Source organism: Macrosteles quadrilineatus, unplaced genomic scaffold (genome assembly GCF_028750875.1).
Source record: "Macrosteles quadrilineatus isolate MER2022 unplaced genomic scaffold, UCM_ALF_1.0 Scaffold_4__1_contigs__length_99947679, whole genome shotgun sequence".
Lineage (NCBI taxonomy): Eukaryota > Metazoa > Arthropoda > Insecta > Hemiptera > Cicadellidae > Macrosteles > Macrosteles quadrilineatus.
Genome location: NW_026542597.1, coordinates 99,527,540 through 99,553,879, shown reverse-complemented (window position 1 = coordinate 99,553,879; position 26,340 = coordinate 99,527,540). Strand labels below are relative to the sequence as shown.

The 26,340-nt window shown below is 34.3% G+C and overlaps 1 protein-coding gene across 8 annotated transcripts in view; it reads right to left on the bottom strand.

Annotated features, from left to right (window-relative positions):
* The window catches only part of LOC128991704 (monocarboxylate transporter 2-like), a 512,626-nt gene that overhangs the window by 7,912 nt on the left and 478,374 nt on the right, over positions 1-26,340 (bottom strand). For 7 of the 8 annotated variants that reach the window (XM_054414821.1, XM_054414823.1, XM_054414818.1 and 4 more), the window contains exons 2-7: positions 9,750-9,935; positions 6,914-7,061; positions 5,865-6,141; positions 5,034-5,186; positions 4,352-4,580; positions 2,976-3,190 (exon numbers count right to left, since the gene is read on the bottom strand). In XM_054414821.1, coding sequence (XP_054270796.1) covers positions 2,976-3,190; positions 4,352-4,580; positions 5,034-5,186; positions 5,865-6,141; positions 6,914-7,061; positions 9,750-9,921 — 1,194 coding nt within the window. In that variant the 5' untranslated portion in view covers positions 9,922-9,935. Of the gene's footprint in view, positions 1-2,975; positions 3,191-4,351; positions 4,581-5,033; positions 5,187-5,864; positions 6,142-6,913; positions 7,062-9,749; positions 9,936-10,993; positions 11,159-26,340 lie in introns of those variants that run through there. The other variant, XM_054414819.1, reaches the window with a different exon arrangement.

Sequence of the window (26,340 nt, the reverse complement as noted above, 5' to 3'; positions counted from 1 at the left end):
AATTGTAAAAAATCTACTTATTTTTTAAAAGTCATTTAGGCAGTTATTTATTTTCTGAAAAGGTACAATTTGTCACAATCATGATACATCTCAGTTGTCAAATAATGACGTTTTATAAAAAGATACACACTATAAAAAAAACATGAAGATACATTCAGCCAGACATAAATTCTATTGAACTATACGTTTCATTCTCTACAAGGTACGCTTTCAAACATTTTTTAAATATTTTTTTTGGTTTGGCATTCTTTTACAATGGTTGAAAGACAGTTAAACATCTTTACACCCACTGTAAAAGTGTATCTTTCAGACAGGGACAGGCGGATTTGTGGAAGAACAAGCTCTGAGCCATGTCTGGTGGGATACCTATGTCTATCTCCAACAGCAGGAAGAGACCCAACTTTAGAACATTTAGAGAAGAAAGTGTGAGAATATTAAGATTAGAAAAACTCCCTACAAAAGTGCAAGGGTGGGAGACTAGATAAAATATAAACAGCTTGTTTTTGTTACATAAATGCTTTTTCTGCATGTGGAGAACCTCCCCAAACCTCTATACCATAAGACATAACAGACTGAAAGCATCCGTTCCGTAGTAAACATTGGTCAGGTTCTTCTGATCAAGCTAAGAAACTAATGTTTCCAAGGCAAAACTCACTTTGCTCAAAAAACCAAAATTATCTTAAATATCTGGCTGCCACGTCAGCTAAGAATCTATAACAACGCCTAATAACTTGACTTCAGGAAGTTATTTTATTGAAGACTGTGGTATTTTTAAATGCAGTGGATTTTTATTTCGTGTTATAAATTGGACATAATAAGTTTTATTCTGATTTGAAAGAAGATTGTTTACAAAAAGACAGACATCAAATTTGTAATTGAAGAAAACATATTTTCTTAAACAACCTAAGACGAGCCCTTAAAAAGCACAGTGGTATCATCTGCATACAACGTTACTAACATTGTATCAACATTGTACTAATGAATTTTAATATTTTTTATAAATTTTATACTTTGTTTGTCCTAACTCCCTATTTCAGTGAGTTAGGACAAGCAAAGTAATAACAGTTATTCTTGGTCAAATAGTTTATATTTAATAAACAGTTTATTAAACAACCAAACCCAAACCACAAGAAACTGCAAACACAACAAAATACCTATTTTGTTGATAAAAACTATAAAATGGATAATTAATATCTTTAATGATTTATTCCTTAAGAAATAGTCATGAACTTCATATATGGGATTTTTTTTTTTTAGATACTGTACCGCTGTTGTATCCAATTAGCAAATTTCCCTATAGGGATGTAACTATTACCATAGGTGGCACGGCAAGATCTAGGCCCAGGACCAATTTACCTTTTCATTTTGATGTCCCTAGAGGCCAAAAACACAATTTGTTCAAATTTATATACATACAATGTGTCTGTGAACGGGTTTAACTTGAGTAATTTTTGTCCGATTTTGATCAAATTTAGTTTAAGGTGCGGGGCAGGATAAACTTGAATGAGATACAAACTAGCATGATTGGACCATGGGAACGGTTTTACTGGGGGTTTTATGGGATAAAAGTTGGTTCATCACATTTTTGACCCTCAAAACTCAAAATTTCCCAATTTCTCTTCAGACCTTTTTAAGCTTATAAAAACAAATAACTTAGCATATCAAAGTGTTTTTGTACGGTTATTAGTCGTGTAGAAAATTTAAAAAATTTTAAATTTTAAATTCCCATGTTATTCTTTTGTGGAATACTGTAAAATACTGTTAATACTGTTCAATGAAATGGCGACCATACATGTGTAGTTTTCTTGTTTATGGCTATATTTTGTTCAAAATTAGCACATTTATTTATTTTTACTGAGCTTTAACACTTTCACTCCGTGCGTCTATAGACTTTACATACAAAGGAGTGTGACGGCCGGTACTGAACCTGTTAACACACTCACTCCCGTGTGTCTGGAGACTCTACATACAAAGAGTGTGACGGCCGGTACTGAACCTGTTAACACACTCACTCGCGTGTGTCTGGAGACTCTACATACAAAGAGTGTGACGGCCGGTACTGAACCTGTTAACACGTTGGGTGCTGATGACGGGAATTCCCGCCATTGCTTAACATTGAAATAAATGCAATTTTCATGTTCAAACATGTCAACGGCACTTTAAGTGTTAATTATTATTTTACTAACAGACTTTATTAGTTTCCCTGCAGCTTCAAGCCTAAGTACTTGTTAAACCTAATGTTAATTAAATATATTTAATTGGAAATCAATTCAAGCAAATTGTCGGCAGGTTTTCTGCGGATGGGGTATTTATACCTGTAAAGGTACTTGGAACTTAAATGTATGAATTTATTCGTAGCCTATATGAACATTCGTGCAGTTTGTAGAGTGAAGAATAGAATTTGAGAAATCTTAAAAAGCTATCAATTGTAATTTGTTTTACCTAACCCGCCATGTTAAACTTCCCTATCCCAAGCGTGATGTATACAACTTCCTTACTTCTCGAGTGATGTAAAGTTGAAAAAAAACTCACTCGGTGATGTAATGAAACCCATTTAAATAACATTGAGTGGATAACTTAAAAAATATACCTCTATGGAGCCAACGACGTTCAACGATAGAAATAACCTGTGTGTTTGAATATTATTGTTATGCTTTAAAGAATTTTCCTAACCTAGCTTTTGTTTGTAAATGAACGTTACTGTTAGAAGATGAGTGAAATTGATAATGAAGCATATTGCTCGTAACCTCCTGAATATTGTCGGGTCAGGTAAAATCTTGTAAGTTACACGTTACGCAAGAGCGTGTTTACATCACTTCGGTGAATTATGCAACTCGCATTCGCTCGTTGCACAACATTCACCTGCGTGATGTAAAAACGCTCTTACTACACTTGTAATGTAAATAGCTATTAACTGCGTAGTATAGCCAATTGAGTGAGAGAAGTATGTCCAATGTATTTGACCAGGCTCTTACCACAACCAGCTCCTCTGGCTCGGCAGCGAAGGACAGCCGGCGCCGTTGAGGACAAGACTCAGAGACACAGAGCTGCCTGGTGCCATCACCATGCTTGTGTCGCGCCAGGGAGCGACGGTGGAGGTCGATGAAGAATAGGGAGAGACTTCCCACCAGGACACAGGTTGAACTAAAGTAGTAGCCAGACTTGCCACCACAGCCCACGTTGATGTAACCTGCACAGAATAGAACGTAGGAAATAGAAGTAGGAAGCACCGGTGAAGATATGTGTTTCTAAAATCATCCATGATTAACATGATCGTTAGAAGAAAGGAACATGAAGAAGTGTGTTATGAGAAAAGATATGACAGGTTTCAAGACAGAAAAAACTAATTTGTGTAACATTTTTGTAATTGATTGAATTTTAAGTTGCTTCTTTCCGTATTATAGTTATGTCCTGAATTTGCTAATGTTCAGAATTCATTGTCCTACTTTCTTCAAACTTTGTTTACCAACATCAAACAATGATATGTAACAAAAATAATTTTATTGCTAATGTTCAATTAAAATATTTTTTTAAATAGTTTGTTAAAAAAACTCATTATTCAAAACCTACCTTGGTTGAAAATACCATAGACTAACTATTAACCAACACAAGTAGACTTCTCATCACATTGTAAATTTTGTAGCTCGTTTTTTGTCTCTAGTTGAAATGAAATGAATAACTAAAGGAAGAGTTATTTTTTTTATAAGATCGTTTTAAATTGGTTCAAAAAGAGCTTTTAAATTGCTAAAATAATAAGAAACAAATTGTAAACAAAACACAAACTCTACAGTGCACTGGACAGAACTAACAATAAAATCGGCTTCCACTGATCCGTAAGGATGAGATATTTACTAAGGCCAAGGGAAAAATACTTAGTGAAATACTCTGTTTATCATACTGTGTAAAGTTTTTATGTTTCATCTACAGCTGTAGGTTAGAGTCCATCTCAAGAGATGAACTCTTTCCCATTAAAGTAAGCTAGCCCAACAACTATTTCAAAACCAAGGCATCTAGGCCAATGCCCATGTTAAATAATTTACACCCATATAATTTTAAGTATAGTTGGTAAGTACGAGTAGCAATTTAAATTTCAAAACATTTTTTTTTATCATCAGACGAGCTTTATAACACAAATTAAAATATTTTATAATAGTTTAAGCTGTTGTATTAAGCTTAAGGCAACAGATTGGTTTAGATGAAAAATTTTAGAGGAAAACTACTGGTAATAAAAATTTCATCCACACACAATACAGAACGTAACCCTCAATTTCAATTTTCAAGTCTACTTGATCACTCTGACAATTTTCTTAAAATCCTTGTTTTTACAAAATCAACAAATCTCCTACAGTACCTGATATTGGCACCCCTATGGCAATAGGGATAGCTTGCGAACACTGGACGAAACCCCACGTTCTGGCAAAGTTCCTCGCCCTCACTCTCTCGTAGGTATACATCTTCAGAGAGTAGTGGTAGCCTCCGCAGAAGATGCCGTAGATCCACACAAACAGGATATATCCCTGTCTGTTGCCATGGACTGCTGTCAGAGCCAGAATACTGATCCCACACATGAACACAGCTGCCTGCAATTCATAATATAATAATGGGCTATACTGTACTATCATTGCTGGTTTTCTAAGATTATTTAGTTGCCGAAATATTACAGTATTTAATCTATAATGAAAAAAAAATTGTCAACCACAATCACTTCATACCATTGATAGCTTAATTGGATTGCTCAAATATGGATATATAAATATTCATTACAAATCACCACAAAACAGGGCAATTTCTACACATTAACTTTATTTTCACAGTTTACATGATAAATATATGGTGTTTCAATTTAAATTAAGATGAGGAGGAAAGATCAGTTCTACCAAACAAAATGTGTCTCATTCCATTCTAAACTCATCCTATGGATCACCCTTCATATTTATTTTAACATATTCTCTTGATACTCTTATTTCCTAAACTAATAGGCTAATGCTAGAATGACCATGAGTAGTTGATCGGAATTTCAGCAACCAACTGACCTGACAGAGATACTGGCGAGCTATCCTACACTCGACAGAGTTGTGGACGACGACGACCCCGAAGGCGCAACAGCCCAGGGTCCAGGCGAGTCCGAGGTAGGTCTGCAGCAAGAGGGCTGTGTCACCCAGGCCATCCTCTTCTGCTTGGTGCGCCTGCGGATGTGTTAAACAAGCATGATTGTTGGCAAGTAATGAATGGGTGGTATCTAAAGAACTTAGACAGAGGTTTAATGTGTTAATTTATGACAATATCATAGTAAATGAAATATACTGTAAACTACACCAAAGGTGTACTATTTCACTACTTTTCTTATTTTGCAATATCAAGTTCAAATAACCTCATGAATAAGTAGTATCAAACTCCTGTATTTCATTCTTGTACCAATAAGGAACTTCAGTAGGACAATACCTTTGGAAATGGAAAAGAAGTGCATGACTACGAGGTTGTTTTAGTATGAAGTGTTTTTTGTGTTATAGTTTGATGAATGAAGCTAATCTTGTAAATCTTATACCACCATAACAGTTCTAATAAATAAATAATTTAGTACAACTTTAGGCTTTTCAATAAAATATTAGTCTTTGAGGGAAAGACTTGAGCGTTAAATTCCTTAGTACCCATATTCATGAAAAATATTTAAATATTTTCTTTAGAGTTATAAATGATCAGAAAACAAAATGGGTAGTATAAAAGATTTTAAGAAATAATTTTTATGAATCGTTTTGTTCTGGGAGAATAAAATATAAATATAATAGGTTACTTTCTTCCACAATGTTTGGTAGGTACCATACATCTTTTGTATATTATTAAAATAATACACAGCTATAACCAACCAGATAGAATATCGGTGTGTTGATTCCAAATGCGCTGATACCAGTTGAGACAAGCAGTATCCTAACTGTCTTGCTCCGGAGAGTGCTGAAGTCGAAGAATGGAGGTCGGTCGTCTGTTTTGTTCTTGTCTTTGATTTTACGTTTTTGGTTTTTTAGATGCAGGATGGCGCGGCGCTGAGGGTGATAGAGAGAGGCAGACCTGTAGAAGGTGCCCAGGAAGAAGGTGAGGAAAACTGTGACGGTGACCAACTGCAGACCCAACCTCCAGCCGATGGCACTGCAACCAGAAAAATACAAGGTTATGTGGTGAGGAGGAAGAGACAGCTGTTACTTAATCTTTGACTGTCAAAGGTTTATAACAAAAGAAAAAAAAGATATTTCAGGGATTGATAAGAAGACCTTCAATTGAAAAATAATACTTTTTTGGATATTATTGACAGTATAGCAAATAGAATACACCTATTAATAAAAAGTACGAGTAAACGATTAAGCCTCTAAAACTTAATCGTTGTTTCAAATGACTATTGCAGACATTTTCTACCACCAATCCGTTAAAAAATACAACAAGCTGCTATACCCCTTCTTTGCAATGGGAAGAGTGCAGAAGGGAACAAAATGCTGTTCACTCGATCTGCTGCATGAAATAGTTAAACATACATTTTTCATTTTACTAAACATGAATTAAATTTACCACTTAGTGTTGTAAGATTTGTTTTTTATATTAAATATTGGGCTTAAATGCTCTAGGCAACCATTTCTATATATATGTGGCCCTTATGTGCGCTTAAAACTACCGTAACTCTATGATGTGAATTTGAAAAGATAAACTTATTATTAAAAGTGTAGATCTACTTACTTTTAAACGTACTTATATTTTATGCCAATAGCCCAAAAAGAAATCTAACAACATACCTTAGTGTAGCAATAAAATCAATTGATTTAAATTACAGATGTTTTACCTTAATTCTTAAATTTTAGTCAAACCTGTTCACCTGCTGAACAGCTTGAAGACATATTTTTATAAATTAAATAAATTTCCATTTACATACTTCATAGCCCCTTTGATGAAGGAAGACATGACTGCGATCCCGAGCCCGCTGCCTGACACGATGAATATCTCCACAAACTCCCTTCTCCTCTTGAAGTACTGAGCAACCATCAGCGTAGAACAGTCCCTGGTCATGCTCACTCCGACACCTACAGCATGACGATGCAGTTTATCACGTATAGTTGGTAACATACCACTAAACATTTCTATTCATGAATTGAATATTTTGATTTATCTTAAGTATCCCAGCTGAAATTATCAACAAAAGGATAAGTATCATTATAATCATCAATTGAGATGGGACGCCACTTTAGGTGAGTATTTTAATACAAATAATTCAACTATATGAGCAAAGGATAAGTATGAATACTTATTCCATCCCATGGTTTAGTAATATTGTTTTATCCAAGCATAGACGTGTAATTAATGAGGTTAAATATAGACCTAGAGCTTCATACTACGGTGGTGTTTTACCAGAGAAACACCTCTAGCCTAAGTGAAATACATATGATTTATTGTGTGTTAAAATAATGTGTGGAATTCACTACAATCTCTAACTGTGGGGAATACCAGGTTCAAGTTTTAGGAAATTTGTATAATGAAAATAGACCTAGTTGAATTGAACCCCGGACAGACGGCCCTGTAATCAATTAATTACTAATTCCACTCGTAGTCTATATGCTAAGTTTTAATAAAACCAGCCTAAAAGTACAGCTATAGTAAACTATAACATATTTTATGCCAAACTACTCGTAGTTATCGAATATGTAAAAAACCAAGGAAGAAAATATTAATGTGAAGTAGCACTATCTGTGAGTGACCCATTCTAAGAGTGTTTCATTACTGTAGATAAAAAAAAATGTGCTACATATGCTTTAATGTAAAGTAATATCTACCATAAAAACCTAATGCCATGCAAGTGTTATCAAATTCTTAAAATTTAAAATGTCCAAGAGATCATAAAATGTTTTAAAAAATTAATTAATAATCATATTTTACTAATTTATGCAAATCAAACAATAAATAATATTGATTAACTCAAAGTGATTAAGACCAAACTGGATCTCCAGCAAAGGCACTAATTACACGACAAAACTATTACGGCAGAGGCGAAAGTCAATAGGTCTAATGCGAGGCACATTTAAAGTTCTCTTGTATTCAGGGCAAAGCTTCACTAAGAACGTAACGGGCTAATGTCCAGTCAACCCGGCTTTCTATAGTAGACTTGTTTAACATGCATGCCTGCACTCTTCGCTTGTAACGGCCGGTGTGAAACACATTTAGTGCTGTTGCTGTCGTACGATGTGGATTGATTGTTCAAACAAGGCCGGAAAGTGTCGATGTTTTGTAACTGTTGATAGTAAACACGCGTTTTGTAATCATATCATTTGATTAAGAAGACACAATGTTTTAGAAATGCATGGTGTTCAAAAAGTAATGCACCTATTTGGTGAAGTCCCTGCCACTACAAACTTTGGACGGAGAACACTGATAATAATTTTTCGTGAAGAATATCACTCCAAGTTTTGTTTTAGAGCAATTAACGTTTTTGTGCAACAGGAAGGCCGTTGGTTTCCGAAGACTATGAAATGAAATGAAAAATCATTTATTTACACAAGCAAAGTTAGGGCGACATGGCCTTTTCTTACACTTAACCTGTAATTTAAAATATAAATATATATTATAATATAAATATTTTAACAGAATCAGCTTATACAATAACACAAAACAGAAATCATAGATACAGAAACTTTTATCAAAAATCTGTAAATTTTAAAAATACTTACACACACATACATTCATACAAGTCAGCGACCGCCATGCGCACAAGCCCCTACGACAAACCTACCATGGTCATACGTTCAAAATAGAGATTTATGTTAAAGATTTATTTATCAGAGACTATGTAAAAGAAATCCGCATTTCGTGTTCACATAGTCCAAGACGTCAGTTTCTTTTAGGTTTTGAAAACTAGTTTTCTTCGAGAAAATCAGGGATGTCGTTCACCTAGGCAGAGAGAGTGGTCCAGGCTGTGGGGTCTGTGACTCCAGTAATGTTGTCAAAAATGTGGGAAGAGATTTTCGATTTGATCATTTGATCTATGTCGAGCAAGAAACGTAGTTCAAATCAAACTTTTATAATGTACAGAAAACTTTGTAAACTATTTGGCTTTAAAGTGGAATCGTTGCTTTCTCGACACTCGGTATTCCTACCTGGATTTGGATATGTTTCAGTTTTGTTAACACTCTACAGACTTTACCCAGGTATCGTTATCATTACTTTGAGTTTACGGTGCAAATTTTAGACTAACGCGATTGTATAATCAATAATACATTTGTGTAGCTTTAAAACTGACTAAGACCCGTTGAGTCAATCTTTGAACTAGGCTATAAAATAGCTACTGACCTTTCTCAGAATAAGATTTTGCGACTCTCAATCCAGTATATCTATGGAAGACGCACGTTTTGACCTTTAGGTCATCTTCTGCTCCGCTGTTGCACTAGGTTATTCCATACTTAGTTGCATTGTTAACCTAGTGCAACAGCGGAGCAGAAGATGACCTAAAGGTCAAAACGTGCGTCCTCCATAGATATACTGGATTGATTGACGTAAGTTGTAATTATTAATTTAAACATCAATCCGTTTGCTACAAATCAATCATGATTTAACCGAGTATTTAAAGGCACAAGTGAGTTGTATGAGTGGGATTTCAGATTACGTCTGGTGGTCTTTGGTCGGGATCATCGATTAAACACCCAAGGACTGAAAGGGCACCCAATTCAATTTAGCTAATCCGGTAAAACACTTTTAACAATTGCAATAGTAGGTTGACGTACCAACGATAGTGCCGTAGCTGAAGAAGAGTTGATGGAACTGAGAGGCAAAGGATGTGAAGAGACATCCCAGTGCAGTGACCAGCCCTCCCATTACTGCTGTGAGCCGAGTGGACTTGCGGCGACAGAAGGCTATGGTGACCGGTGACACCAGCAGAGCTACTGCAGTAGACATAGCTCCCACCCAACCTACAACATGGACATTTCCTTCGTTACCTACTAACAAAACGAGCAAATTGGTACTGAATGCATACTATCAATAATAATATCAATTATTTGGTATCAATAATAATATACATGGCTGGTTAGTTTTGTGTCAGGTATAGTATTATTAATCACAAGGCCTTAAGTAACTCGTGACTACAAACTTAAGTGTAACGTCCGACCGAGGTCGGAAAATGAGCGTCGAGCGAAAATCCACTTTTGGCCTGTTTACCAAGAACTATTTTCATCAGCAAAATTAGCGTATCAGTTCGCAAGTTATGAAACAGCGGATGCTTCCGACTTCAGCTGATTTTTTAAACTCAAATATAGAAATAACTACTACCCACACTACTACCAATAGTATTTGCATCACTAGGGCACCACCTAAAATTACCTATCAATCGACGTGCCTATAAAGAGTTATGTTTGTTTTTGTAAACTACTCAGAATAGTTCTACTGATAACATAGTCTGGCAATGCACGCTTCAAACCCAAACGAATGCTTTTTTCATCAAGGCGTATGCACCAATAAATTAAGGTTTGAAACGATCGCGTAGAGACGTAACGCGAACAAATTTATGTACCTATCTGTTTATTGTTATTTCATTGTTATTTATATTGTTCATTTTTATTTCATTGTTATTTGCATTGTTTATTGTTCTCACTAAAATATTTATCATGTTATTGTTATTTCATTGTTATTTATATTATTTATTGTTTTCTAGGTTAGTACATGTGCCATTTATTGTATACATATCTTCGTTATTCATTCAACTATGTATTTGCTTATCGTTACTCAGTTCTTTCTTTGTCCAAGTTTTTCACATGTACTTACTCTTATTATTGTTACATTTGACACTTCTTTCATTGTTATTATTATGGATTATCTAGTCATAATGAGCAATTTACTGTAAAATTGGTGTAAATCCGTTGGCAAATAAATAAATAAAACGCTTACCAACGTTTTTCTATTTCAGTCTGTAAGGTGCAAAATTTTAAGGGGGTTAAAAACGTACTACGAATAAATGAACATTAGAACTTACCCGATTTTTTACCACAATAGCCTACTCCTAGGCCTATGTGTTGGCCATAGCTTGGGCTATGGGCCAAAGAACGTAGGCCTATTTTTATTCACAGTGAAGTACACAAACACATCCACAACTACATATTTATTCATAATAGCACTTCGTTTGTCATAATAAAGTTAAACCGGCCGATTTTACAGGATATTTAACGCCGCCGACGACATAACCCCAAACTGGTGTTTATTTGTTGACAGACGACAGACGAAACTAGACGGGTCTGACTTAGGGGAGGTACGAATGAGGCATTTAGTTCAAAATTCCTCCGTGAACAGCGCTGTAGTATAGAGCATTTTGGCAATGACGAAGGTTTACTAATCGCAAAAATAGTTCTGTTCATAAAATAAAATTATAAATGTCTCAAATTTAATTTTATTATTTTTTAATTATAAAATTAAACTATCATAACCTAACCGAACTAACCAAACTTGCTGATAAAGAAATAATATAACAAAAGTTTAGTAATCGGAAAAATAATTCTGGTTATTAAATAAAACTAGAATTTGCTCAATTAAAATTTTATAATGACTTAAAATGAAACTGTAATAACCGAACCAAACCAACCAAACTTGCTGATAATAAAAAAATCTTGGACAAAAAGTTAACGCTACCAGTAGGATTCGAACCCGGGACCTACAGTATATCAGCCCGGCACGCTAACCATTAGACCACCGAGACCGATGGTTACTGGCCGTTTTGTTACGGTAATGGCGTTCTCTCAGCTAATAAGAAGCCCACAGCTGTCATCGTAGCCTCTTCTATACCTCCCCTGAGTAAATACCAAACTAGACCAGCTCAACACAACAACACAACAACAAGTGAAGTTGCGAATTGCGAGCGATCGCGATCAGCTGATGTCTAGTAGTACTTGAGTTCGCCGCTTGAGCGCGTAAGCCTCGAGCGGGCAGGAAAGGAACGAAGGATTTTATTTTACTCCAAGTCCAAGCCAAGACAGGATTATTCGTTCGTACGTCACGTCGTCTTCGAAGTAACTTCGACGTTACATGTACGCTCGTACGATAATCGACACGACTGTACGATTTTGTTACGAAGGTTTGCTAGCATATTTAGTTAGGACCTTGTCACGTTTTACGTTATTTTCATTTCACGCAATTCTTAATCTATTATTCATATTCGCTTTATTAAAGTCCCGATTCGAATTGTCTAAATTTAATAACTTAACTTGAGTCTTGACCCGCCAGTTCCTGCCTGCCAGTGACTAGCGGTGGATATCTTTCGGTTCGGTTAAATTAATTTGCTACGAAATTACGTTTATTCTGTTAGTTTACTTAAATTATTCTAGACAATTCGTCGTTTAATACCCCGAGACTTGTCGTCTGAGTTCTAAACCCCGTCTTTGGCGGGTGAAAGAATCAAGTCTTGGGAGCAGCTGAGTTGAATAATCAGCTACGAAAATTAATACTAAATTTATTTTAAACCATATCACGATAAATTATCCGTTCAGTTATATTAATTAGGCCCCGGCGACTCTGTAGGAATTGTTTTACCTTACATTCGATATTAGATCGATTACCAACGTCTTTAACTAATTAGTTGCATTTTAATACGATTTACATAACATTGGCTAAGATTGCATACTCGTCGGCCCTACAGAGTCATTCCAAAGGTTAGGCAAAATTTAACAAAACACTTTAACGAAGCTAAGGATGATATATAGCTCCAACTGAGCGTCTGCAGGATTTCCTGAACGTTTCCTGAGCTCTGAGCCTTCGATTAAAATTTCAATAAATTGATCAGTCAAAGCCGTGCCAACTTCGTATCGACCCCTGGATTTTTCTCGGCTCCTTCTGAGCACTCCGGGGAAGAAATTTGAGTTTGGCCGGTTCTAGGGGTAGGCCTAGCCTGACTTATGTGAATACTAGTTTATTCCTTCCCCTAGAATTTTGCGCCACAAGTCTTTCAATTTCAATTATGAAACTTGACGCTGCAATCACGTTGAGTTCTGTTTTCACATAACTGATGTCTTGTTACGTCATTCCAACGGTACAGGGGAAGAAAAGACGTGAATTCAAATTGATAAATTTACTTATTATTATTTAGATTCTTATGCCACGTTTTGGCAAATCATTTAATAGACAAATCCAGAGTAAATTATAGCCTATGTGGTGTAAATTTTAAAACTTATAAAAGTATTATAATTTGACAACTATAAAACATATAGGAACCACCAAAAACTATTACATCTATTTTAGTTTACTGAATTAAGGATTGTAATTGTATAACCGTATGAGCCAAATTAACTACTCGAGGCCTTGTAAAAGCCTCTGGAATTGTGTTTTATGTAATCAATAATGTTTTACAGATAAATAAACAAGGTACATATTCCGTGCACGAATCATCACATGGCATAGACAAAATGTTAATTAAAATACGTAATTGAAAAGGTTTTTTTTCTGGACAGAAATGTTATTGAAATGTAGAGATGATAAAATCTGACTCACTTGGGCCGCGGCGCCTCGTAGGCCCATCTGATACGGAGATTGATGTGTTTCAAGATATTTCCTCCTCGACTCTGGAGAGCATTCCTTAGTCGTTTAGGCTCAGACGTTGTGAAAAATAACGAAATAAGGAGTTGTGCTGACTTTCGTGGATGGTTTTAGGAGACGTACAAACATAGTAGGGACCGGAACTACTTGCATTAATTTTATTTTCTAAGGTGAACATTTCAAGTTATAGTACTCAAGAGAAGTTTGAACAGTTATTATAAGAGTCTTACTAGAGCAAAACAATGTGTGTTTACCTAAAATGTTTAAAGTCAGTTTTAAAAGTATATAATAAGAACTCATAATATTTTAAGGGTTAATCTAAAGTAAAATGTTTTACTGAAATTTAAACTGTGTTAGTTTTACATCGACTTTTTGATACTAAATTGACATCCCATATACCTTGACCAGCTAATGTTGATATTCAAGTAGAGCTAGGTACTCACGTGCTACAGTGAAACTATTAATTAGTTTTCAATACTGTGATAGTTAATATGCCAAACAAGATACTACAGTTTACAATAAGCTGTTCACTCAGTTTGATTGGGTAAGAATGGTGTTGATTTAGTAATACAGGGTTAATAAAAAGTCTGGAGGCCCCATGTAATTTTTTAACGGCACAAACTAGAAAAACTAAACTCTCCGCACCTTTATGGCATGTTATGAAGTTCTTTTTGGGCATAACCGCCACTTTGTGTACATCCCCAAAATGGGGGATTTTGGTGAAAACTCAAAAAATTCGGCTACGTCCAAATTCACCAACATTTTTGGGGTCGTTTCTAATGTCCAAATTCACCAACTTTCTACCTGGAGCAGGCACGATATTTCTTCCGGCGGGAGGGGAAGGAATTCCGAATAGTTTGCCCTCGCCTGCTCCGTCTCGTCTCGGCGAGAGTGTACTGCTTAGCCCTAATAGTACTGTTTAAGCTGTGATTGTTTCAGGCAGCTTTAGGTTAGGTTAGGTTAGGTTAGTAGGTTAGGTTTGTTTAGGTTAGGTTAGGTTAAGTTAGGTTAGGTTAGGTTACAGTACACTCTCGCCGAGACGAGACGGAGCAGGCGATGGCAAACTATTCGGAGGGAATTCCTTCCCCGCCCGCCGGGAGAAATATCGTACCTGCTAAAGGTAGAAAGTTGGTGAATTTGGACATTAAAACGACCCCAAAAAAGTTGGTAAATTTGGACCTGCCAAAAATTCAAACGGTAAGACCCATCGAGTGACCCCTCATTTTGAAGGTCGTGATAAAAGAAAACTAACATGAGAGGTCTCTATCTTAAGGCATTAAATTGAAATCCTTAGAAGGATCTTTCAGATTTCCAAAGATTTTAATTGAATGCCACATTTTACTGGGTTAAGATAGATACGTCTAGTTTGCGTTGTTAGTTTTCTTTACCACGACCTTTTAAAATGTGGGGTCGCTAGATGGGTCTCACCGTTTGCAATTTTTTAGTTTTCCCAGAAATCTTCCATTTTGGGGATGTACACGAAGTGGCGGGTATGCCCAAAAACTTCATAACATGCAATACAGGTGTGCGGAGTGTAGTTTCTCTAGTACGAGCCGTTAAACAAGTTATAGGGGGTCTCCAGACTTTTTAGTATATGGTCCAATGTGTGAAGAAGGAGTATGGAGTATCCGCCACAACTGAATTACGAGAATCATTCTTAGTCTCTCAGAAAGAGACGAGTATGAAAACCAAGGGCTAGGTGATGGGATCAATTCCGGAAAGATATGGGGACAATGAGGCTTGTAGATAATGATTCGGGGGTCTGAAAGAATTGACGACAACGTGTTGGCGAGGCCAAGTACCAGTTTGGGCACAAGTGGCCATGTCAGTCAGTAAGTAAGTAAAAATGGTGTTGTACAAAATATAAATCTTTAATTTAAAACCGCACTCACTATCAAAGAATCACTTTAACCACGATAATTACCATTTCGTAACTACTACAACTTCGACATGGGAATAAAATGTCTGGTTACTAAAATCAGAAAAGTTATTTAACTATAGTAAGTTGAACAAGTTTGATTCCTCTTAAAAAAGGGAGCAAGCGCATGTCCAACGGTTAGTTCCGAGCTCTGAGCTCAAGTATAAATATACTTGAGCCCGAGGCACGGGGCGGGGCTCCTGGGCTCGATCTCGGCACACCAGAACAGCCCAACAGCTGTTGCTGCTTTGATAGTAATCAGCTGATGTCAGTGGCGGACCGGGCTGCAGGGTTTACGGTAGAGATTGGCTCACATTCTCTGGTCCGTCGAGAAACGGAAGTATACAGTTCTGTATCTGCTTAACATAATCCTATAAAAAAGATGGGACATTCCAGAAAAGAATTTATGGCAAAAGTGATAGTAGGTGTTTTTAAATGTCGACGTCTTTTTTAATGGGTGTATTGCTGATTTATAGAACGACAACACCATTACTAGACGCCCATTCCCAAATAACTGTATCGTAGTTGATTCTAGAAACAGTTTACTAGATTGAAAAAAGTTAAACTTTGCTCTAAGAAACTCAATATTAATAATTTAATAGATTTGTTTTTGCTCTGCTCGGTTTTAATTTATCACGGATTCCAAATTGGTGTAGAGTTATGGCTCCGAAGATATTCCAAGTTATAAAGCCATTACATTGGATATTCTCTAATTGTTGCCCCAGTCCTTAATGCTTGTGGCGGAAAGTTGGCTAGGTCGTTAACACAGATGTTGCCATCGATCGTTCCAAACATCTAAATTGTTCAAAGTTTTTATACACTTTGCGAGATATATTACAGTTAAAGCACTTTAAACATTAATATATCACTGTATTTAAGTAAGTTATTCAATAAAATAATCACCATGTTAACTAAGTTGAACATTCAGTGAAGTATTAGCTTAAAAAGTAACAATTGAAGAAAACTAAAAAGCTTTTCCGATTTGCTTATTCTCTTACACGTTCATAACAATATAATCTTTCATTAATCCGGAAAAGGTTAATAATTGTGATCTCGGCGACAAAAAATTTACCATGCTATGGAAATGAGAATCATACATAGCGAATAGGGAAGAGGTATCTAAAACTATGGTTTACAATTTAAAATATACGATTAACTGTGTTAATTTTAGGGGAGTATGTACTTAAATATTATCATTAATAATATTCCTCACCTTATTTATATTTTAACGATTAGATTAAAAGTACTAATTTAGAGTATACATGTAAACTGAAACAAACTTCGAATTACCAAATCTTCCACAAAATAAGTGCAAGCAGATAAACCAATATAATTTTTTAAACAACATATTATTATTTATTGCTTGAAAATACTGTAACAGTGTTCTATACAGATCTCTTTTGTGCTGTAAGATGTGATTAATCTAAATTATTTTTAAATCCTAACTTAGAACATTTAAAACAATTTACGACTCTCATTAATCTTTTCTGAACCGTCTGAAACATTGCTCTTTAAACTTCCAGAACAAAACTGCAGTCAGTCATGTCTTAGACGGAATAAGTTGCCCTAGGTCGATTTTTCAATGTCTTGGAAAGAATGTCCTTGTTTAATCTTGCGTGTACAGTTTCCCAAGATCTTTTAGAAAGAAAAAAAAATTACACCAGCTATCTTCGTTATAACAAGAGTATGTGAATTATTCAATTAGGTTTTCATTTTCCTAGGTATTGTGTAGGCCTATTGGTACAAGTTTTAAAGGACTTAAAAATTATTACTAAGTATCGTGTACTGTAAAATCTGTATAACGTTTCAACATAGGTTATGCAAATTACTTTACACATTATACATATTGAAGTATGATAATATTTAACTCACAAGTAAACATTAGTATCAACTAGCTGTTACCCACGGGCTTCGCCCCGTTTGACTCCATTAGTATTAATAAAACTATCATTAGTATTGATTGGTTAAGTGAAGCTGAAATAAAAAAAAACTAAATTCAGTATCCTAATACAAACAAATAATCGCACTTGATTTTAATAAGGTAATACATTGATAGAATTACATACAATTAAGTAAAGCTGAGGTGTTTTTAACATTAGGTATATGGAAAGTTCCCTTTGGAAAGAAATCACGACCTTAGGGCCTACATGGCAATTTATGAAATAATGGATAGTATTTTCCCTTGTCTGTGGTATTGCACAAGGTTTCTCGTCATTACGAACATTTTAAGTATATGGTTTTTGGGGGTGTGACTTGTAGTTTTCTCAAAAGTTCATGGGTACTTTGGGCTTTATGGATGTGTGTACACTTAGTACAGTATTTAGATACATGTATGTACTTAATAAAGATTAAACATTAATAAACTTAGTACCCAAATAAAATTATTTATTAAAATATTTACTGACTATAGTTTCGGCTCTAAGGCCATTTTCAAAGTAAAAAATACGTATACGAATATTCCAACCAGAGAAACATTATCTATATTGAAAAGAAACCTAATAAACCACAACAAATTATTAATGAAATAAATGATATTATCAAACTTACAGAGGTAACTGTTAAGCAAAATTACTTTAGTTATGATTCGTCTTTCTATCTACAAGAAGATGGTCTAAGGTTTACTTTGAAAATGGCCTTAGAGCCGAAACTATAGTCAGTAAATATTTTAATAAATAATTTTATTTGGGTACTAAGTTTATTAATGTTTAATCTTTATTTATATATAGTAGCCCTATTATTCTATTTTTCATATGTATGTACTTAGGCTATATACAGATATATATATATATTTAAATTTTAAATTTTTCTAAATTAAATTATACATTTGTATACCTGTTGTCTATTTACACAAAACGTTTGTCACTCTGAGTCCAACAATAAAGTCTAGTTTAAACCTGCAACTACTTTAGTTTCAAAACACTTTAACATGCATTTTGCTTATTGAAAATTATAAAACCGTTAAATCATTCTTGGTCATAAAAGTACTTGATTGTACTACAAACGAAACGTAGGTCTACACTACATACAAAGTAAAACAGTAACAGTTTTACGATCTAAAAGAAAGAGTTTATATTCGGAATGATAAAGTGCATTTTGCAGTTAACGAGTCTCTAAAAAATGTATAAAAGTTTCAATAAACCAGACGCGTTGTAAAACGGGGTTATTTTATCTCCAGAGCAAACTTGTTTCAATAAAACTCAAACTGAGTGTCTCCACTTATTGACTTTTAGTAAAAACGATATTTCTTATAAGGTTTATAAAAGAACATTTAAAAAAAAAACACAATAATTATATATTAACTGATTTATGAGTTGTATGACGAATTTGAACAAACAAAACTTTTGATGGATAGATAGTTTCGTGATATAATGACAGTTCTCGAAAGGTTCAACCTATACTATGCAATGAGAACCTACTGTAGCTATGCAATGAAAAAATGAGTGATTATTGGTTTAATTAATATTGTTACAACTGTAATTGAGTTTGACCACTTTACCGATCTCCATAATCTAAGCGTTTGGATAACCCAAATGTATAGTATATTACTTATGCTATGACTTATGATGCATTAGCTTGAACACACCCTCAAGAAAAAGGTTCGCCTATTCAACAGAATTTAGGGTCTCCTAACAACTATTCAGATCCATCTACAGTACGTCATAAAGACAACAATTCAACACAAACTCTACAATAACATTACATTTTCTACTGATTGAATCGGTTAAAATTATCCGATTGCACTAAAAACAGTCGGTCAAAATCATATGTAGGCTAAAGGAAGTAGTTAGCAGGGCATTAGACAAACAAATGAGAACAGAACATATCGCATGCATATTCAGGGACACCCTGGTTAGATGTAGTAAGTTGATGTGTAGTAGTCACTGATGCAATCTTTACAGCATAAAATTATCCGATAGCAATCTACTGGAGTTTGTGTTGTGTCTGCACGGTACTTAGTCTATTGCGAAGGGAGAGAGTTTTGAATGGGTTTTTTCACAGCAGAATATGTATGAACTGTATCATGCTATTAAATGAACGCTCTTTTTATTTTGTAAACGATTACCTAGTTAATAACTGTTAATTGATGGTGAAAAATATGTGCCGTAGACACCGGCTTTGTGGTTATAGCACAAACACTCCGTTCATCATGAACATGGTTAGAAATTGGTTGGGTTTAAAACCACGGTATTCTTATAAAAAAAAGAAACAAGAAGCTCATCACAATAATGTTAAGGAAATCATTATAATTTGTCTATGAATGATTCACTTTATAATTAACTGTACTGACCCATAACATATACATTGCGATAGTGCTGCAATGTTAACGGAATTTGTATTTAATAGCATGCAATATAAAATAAAAACTAACCTAAACAATCATAAATTTGAATAAATCGTAAAAGTAAAAACAAAATACTGTAAAACAATTGTATTGAAATTTCAACGAGTTAAATGTGAAAAGAAGATTAATTGGAATTATGTCAAAGAAATCTCATGCGATTTTCTTTTTGAGTAATCTATGTGAGATGTTTTCTCCCCAACAAAAGAAGCTTACGATAAGCTGCGCTCTGGTGTTTCAAAAACCAATTCTAGATAACTGTAATTGTTTTAGGCAACCTCGGCCGAACTACTCTCAGATACCTATCTAGTTTAGTGTAATGCATCTGAAAGCTGTTTCGTATTTCACATCATACAGTCTTTAAAACAACAATCTACAACTTATCTTACTTACGTAGTATATATCACATCCATGGCGAATTTTTTAGATAGAACATATTAAGTTGGGCCTTGAAAAAAGAAATTTTTTAATTTTTCAGCTCTACATATCATTAAAATTAATGAGTTTAACGTAGTAATGTTTAACAGAATCTATACGCATGTATTTTGTAAAATACGTAGGCTATATAAGTTAGTACAACTTAGTGATGTCAAAAAAGCGAACCAGTAAAACTTGCTGGAACTTACTGCAGTTCGTAACTAAAGCAATATCTGGAAGATTATATCAGGGAAACATGACCAAGCTTTTAACTTTTTAGACGAATTAAACCTCCAAGATATAAAATATAGTGAGTTTATCTTACGGTTATACATAAGCGCTTTTTAGTAGGTACTGTATTTTATTTAGATATAATATAGCAAAACTGGTCAAGATGATAAAACAGATTACTAGTATATAAAATCAACATTGTTAACAGGAAAAATTCATTACAAGGATTTATTCATAAGTCATCAAAAGACTTTACTAACCCTCACTCTCTTATTGTACTTTACACGTTTACAGAACAATGATCAGACCGATACTTGAATATGGCTCAACAATTTGGACACCTTATCAAGTGGGGCACCTGGAAATGCTTGCGAAAGTCCAAAAACACTTAATCAAGATGTTAGGATTCAAACTTGGTTTTCAATACTCCCAAACCTCAGTTTGTGACCTTGAGATACAATATAACCGTCAACCTCTTCGCATTAGACACAAGTTTCTGGATCTTCTCTTCTTATACAAACTTGTTAATGGTTTCATGGACTGCCCAGAACTTCTTAGTTGCATCAACTTCACTGCACCAAGAGAAACACGCTCTGAGTCCTTATTCAAACGGCAGTTCCTCCCAACATATTATGCCTACAACAGTGGGATATCTCGTCTACACCGGCTAGGGAGCGAAGTTGGAGCTGATGTCGACTTTTTTGGCATTTCAACTCACGTCTTCAGGTCGAGGATCATCCAGCTCTTTATCTAACTATTCTTGTATCCATCTAGTCATTAGTTACAGTAATTTTGTAATAGTATATTTCATTACTAGGATCGAAAGTGGCATTTTCCGTCGCGCGCTCAAGTTTTTGTGTGAGGCGAAGCCGAACACAGGGAACATCAATTTCACGTGCGAGGCGAAGCCGAGTATGTGAGAGCTATTTTCACGTACGAGGCGAAGCCGAGGACGGGAATAATGGAGCAAGTGCCGGATAATAACTTTCGGTACGAGTTATGAACGATACTTTTCATCACGACGCAAAAATATACAAACACAGAATAGCAGACCTCAGTAATATTACAACTATTTTATTTCTCAATTAATTTGATTGAACATCAAAATAAAATAAAATAAAATTTTCTAAGAGGAAACCTACGTATCATCTCAATACATTTTGTTTAAATTTCAAAATAAAAGAATAAAACAACTTTGAACAATACATACACCTGATTCAAATCGTTAAATTAAACCATTACAAAACACTAGCGCGCGTAGTGAATAAATATAGAACTAATTGAGAGCGAGGGAAAGTAAATTTAGAGCGAGGGAAAATCAGCTGATCGATTTTCCCTCACCCTAAATTAGAGCTTGGGAAACGACTACTTTCATTGATGTCAGCTGTTATCGAAAGTAGTTACTTTCGTTACGGAGTGATGAAAATTTTATTTATCCCCCTTTTGTTGTTGTTTTGCTGTTATTTTTTATCCCCGTTATTATGTCATCAGCTGTTTCTTGTTTCTCAATGTAGTCAGGCTTTAAATCATCAGGCGTCCTATTAATTTACCTTTTCGGTTCTTCATTGTTTGTCAATATCATCCTAGATTGTAACGTCAAGCACTCACATTTACTTGTATTTTGTCAAAACTTTAGCTATTTATAATGTTATTACGTTCAAATCTCTTTATGCTTTTGTTATTGTTATATTATTTGTTATATTTGTCGTATATTTATTGTTATAGTTACTGTTGCTTTAGTAATTTTGTGATATATTAGAAACTAACATGTCAACATATCATGTAATTGCTGTAAAATAGTGTAGGCCTAACCGTGGAGAAGAAATAAGCAAATAAATAAATAATAGTAGGCCTAATTCCATCATAAGCACAAGTCGTAATGGAGATCGCATGCAATGCACAACGATGCCCTGCTTGGTTGTCAACATTTTATATTTTCAGATCATACAGAGACATAGAGATCATACAGATCATAACATTTTCAGAGATTCGGTAAAGTTGAATCTCTGACACAAAGTTCTTTGTTAAATGGTAAGTTTGCTTCTCCCAACTTCGTGTCGAGTTTGGAGATGTCAACAACCCAATTAGTTCCTGCAAACACGGATGTCACTAAAGAACGACAATGAAAATTACACGATTTGTATTTATGGGGAATATATTGACATAACCAGACTATCTTTATTTATTTAGTACTAGTATTTATTATTAATTGTTAGTATTTATTAGTACTAGTTAATGTCGAAGCCATAATTTAATTTTAGGGTTTCAGTTTTTTAGAAATTGAGATTCAAATTTTAAAAAGTGTAGCAGTCGACGCTAACATTCAGATCAGCGCAATCTGTAGGTGGCTCACATCAACTACAACGATTTTGATAAAAAACTGGATACAAATTTAACGTGGGGATCGAATGTGATGTCTAAGATTCTACTCTAGCTTTTGGTATAATATCATTTGCTTAACGTAACAGCTGTAAACATTCAGCGTTTTCGACACAAATTCAGCATTTGGATGAAAAGGAAATGACATACGTAGAATTTACTTATTTATACTAGTGTAATGCTATAATTATTGATACGTTCATTTATTCGGTAAAAGGATGAGAGTTTATTTAAATATACATAGTAAAATACTAGATGTTCTAAATGAATTTTTGAGCGGTCTTAAAATATTTAGTATGTTATAGTGCGATATAATTTGATATAAAAACAGCTGGCGGAATAAAAAAAATCTTTAAAACTATGAGGTTAGTTTATTTACTCCGTGATTTTGTCATTGATTATAGGAAATAAGTAAGATTCTATAACCATTGCTGTATACTAATCGAAGTTCACGAATCTTCAAAAGAAAGCTTATGAACATTATTTTACTACTATACTTTTTGAGGAAAGGTTGGGAAAATAACAATGATCAGATGTTTATAATTCGTCTTGGCAGCTTTTTCTTTACTATAAATTTTGAACTGCTTAAACTATGCTTGAATTAGTAATGGACACAATATACAGGGTGTTTTTTTAAAAACTTGCATCTTTATTTATGTAAAAACCGCAATAGATAGAAATATGCAGTTTGTGGGAATCATCTATTGACGTAGGGGGCCCAATTGTTTTGAATTCAACGTTACATTCACATTCCCCCCATTTCCCCCCCCTGCCCCCAACTTATTTTTTTTAAATAGCAAGGTACCGCTTGTGACATATCAAATGAAAGAGCATAAAAAAAGAAAATGTTTGATGAAAAAAAATTAAAAATCGGTTCATAAATTTGCGAGATATTTCCCCCCCCCCTTCCCCGGAACTTGATTTTTTTTAATAGCAAAGTACCCCTTGTGACATATCAAATGAAAGAGCATGAAAAAAGAAAATTTTTGGTGAAATTTATTTTTCATTTGATATGTCACAAGGGCGGGTACCTTGCTATTAAAAAACAAGTTATGGGTAGGGGAAAAAGGGGGGGATTATCTCACAAATTCATGAGCCGATTTAAAATTTTTTTCCACCAAAAATTTTCTTTTTTCATGCTCTTTCATTTGATATGTCACAAGGGGTACTTTGCTATTAAAAAAATAATCAAGTTCCGGGGAAGGAGGGGGGAAATATCTCGCAAATTTATGAACCGATTTTTTATTTTTTTTCATCAAACATTTTCTTTTTTCATGCTCTTTCATTTGATATGTCACAAGGGGTACCTTGCTATTAAAAAAAAATAAGTTGGGGGCAGGGGGGGAAAGGGGGGGAATGTGAATGTAACGTTGAATTCAAAACAATTGGGCCCCCTACTTCAATAGATGATTCCCGCAAACTGCATATTTCTATCTATTGCGGTTTTTACATAAATAAAGATGCAAGTTTTTTAAAAAACACCCTGTATACAGTTTTAATGGACTACTCGATTCCCTTACGTAGGACGGGCCAACAGCTCGTGTTTAGTTATTTCTAAATATAATCAATTTAAGAGTAATACATTACAACTGTTAGCTCATTACTGTAGACCAGTTTTGCTCTATTAGTTATGTGTGCAATACTATATGCAATAACTATAGATCCAACGAAACAGCCTGGGTTGTTGCCATGCATGCCGGGTAAGTTTCTGATGTATGCTCACATTTCAACTCCGAGGTTAACCAACCATACGTTGTCCTCTTTTGTTTCTTTGGAGCCATCCCATTTATACTCTAGCTTATCACATTTTCGTATGTGTAGTTCAGTTCAATCATAGACAAAAAGAATTATTTAATTATTTTGTCGGTGGTTTAATTTAACTGTCTATTTTTAACTTCGAGATATTAATAAAATTTGATATTTGAACACTGGTAGATAGCGATTTTAACATGTCTAATTTATTTTTATTTAAGAGAAAATGACTAAGATGTGTACATGACTAAATTAATGAAATTTTCATTTTGGTAGCTAGTTTCAATAATAAAAAAGTTTGTCAAAAATAAAAACTAATAAACAAACTATATGAATTAATGTATGAATTTAAGTCTTGTATACATGAGTATTTCACAATACAGACAACACACCCAATTAAATGAATAATCAAAAGTCTAAAGCTATAGGTTTTTAAAGTGTAGTTTATTTAGCAGCAAATAAAATGAAAACTTCTAGAAGTGAAACATACAGCAGCCAAAAAGTCTATTTGAGAGGAAACGAAAAGAATTGAAGCAAAGTACCTAATAATTTATTTTACTATTGTGGTCAGAATGGAGACGATTTGTTTGAAATCCTAACTGTTGTACACAAGTCTCTGACCGACATTGAATCATTATGCGTCATAAGAGCCACATGAGCTCATATGACATGTCATCAATTAGCTCAGGATTGACATTTTCCCGAATCACAGCTTAGTTTATTCTTAATACATATAATTTAAATTGCTCTTCCACACGGTATATATGCAACATGCTGATCAATTTACCAGGATATAAATTAGTGGTTTGACTCTAACTGTTTAGTAGTCTCAAATCTTCAGGTAGTATTTTCATTGCGAATAAATTGGAAGGCTATAACTGCCATACACGGACTCCCGCGGAGGCAGACTCGTGTTGGGTGGAGCCGTTTTGTGTTTCGTGTTCGTCATCTGTGAGGTAGTAACACGTCAATGTGTTTTGTGTAAAACACCTATTAATCAATATATTTACTAACACATTTCTCTAGTCGTGTGGTTTCGAGAAATATGTATTTCCAATCTGTATCTTCTAAGGGTACTTTCCTGTTAAAGGGAACATTCATTATTATCGATGATTTTTTCGATATATCGATATTTTTGTTTACCGATCCATTACATCTTGACAACTGATCTTGTTTAGGCTAAAATAGTCTATTACTGTATATGGATTAAGAAATGAAACTGTTCTAAGCTAACCTAACATAACCAACCAAACTTGCTGTACTATTTAAAAATTCCTTTTGAGTAGAAAAGGCAAGTTAAACATGGAATGTTACACAGCAAGTTTGGTTAGTTATGTTAGGTTATTTTTTTAGAACAGTTTCATTTCATTATCGTTTGTTGATACTGAACAATATTTATCGTAGTTGTCAGCTGACATGTTTCAATTTGTTAATATCGATATATCGAGAAAAAATCATCGATAATAATGAATGTTCCCTTTAACAGGAAAGTACCCTTCTAAGAATCTACACTTTAATTCATGTTTTATCTCTGTTTGAGAACGATTGATGCATATACACTGAACTGGAAGCTCACAAATAATGTGTGTGTATTTACTATTTAATCCACCCTATTTCTACAAATTATAAGAAATCAAGCGAACAAATGATCAAAATGAAATCAAATGGGATAAAATATTGTATATCAAATGTTAATTTCAAGCTGATTTTAAAATACTGCATAATACACGTTACTGATCTGTTCTGCTGAAATTTTCTGCATAAA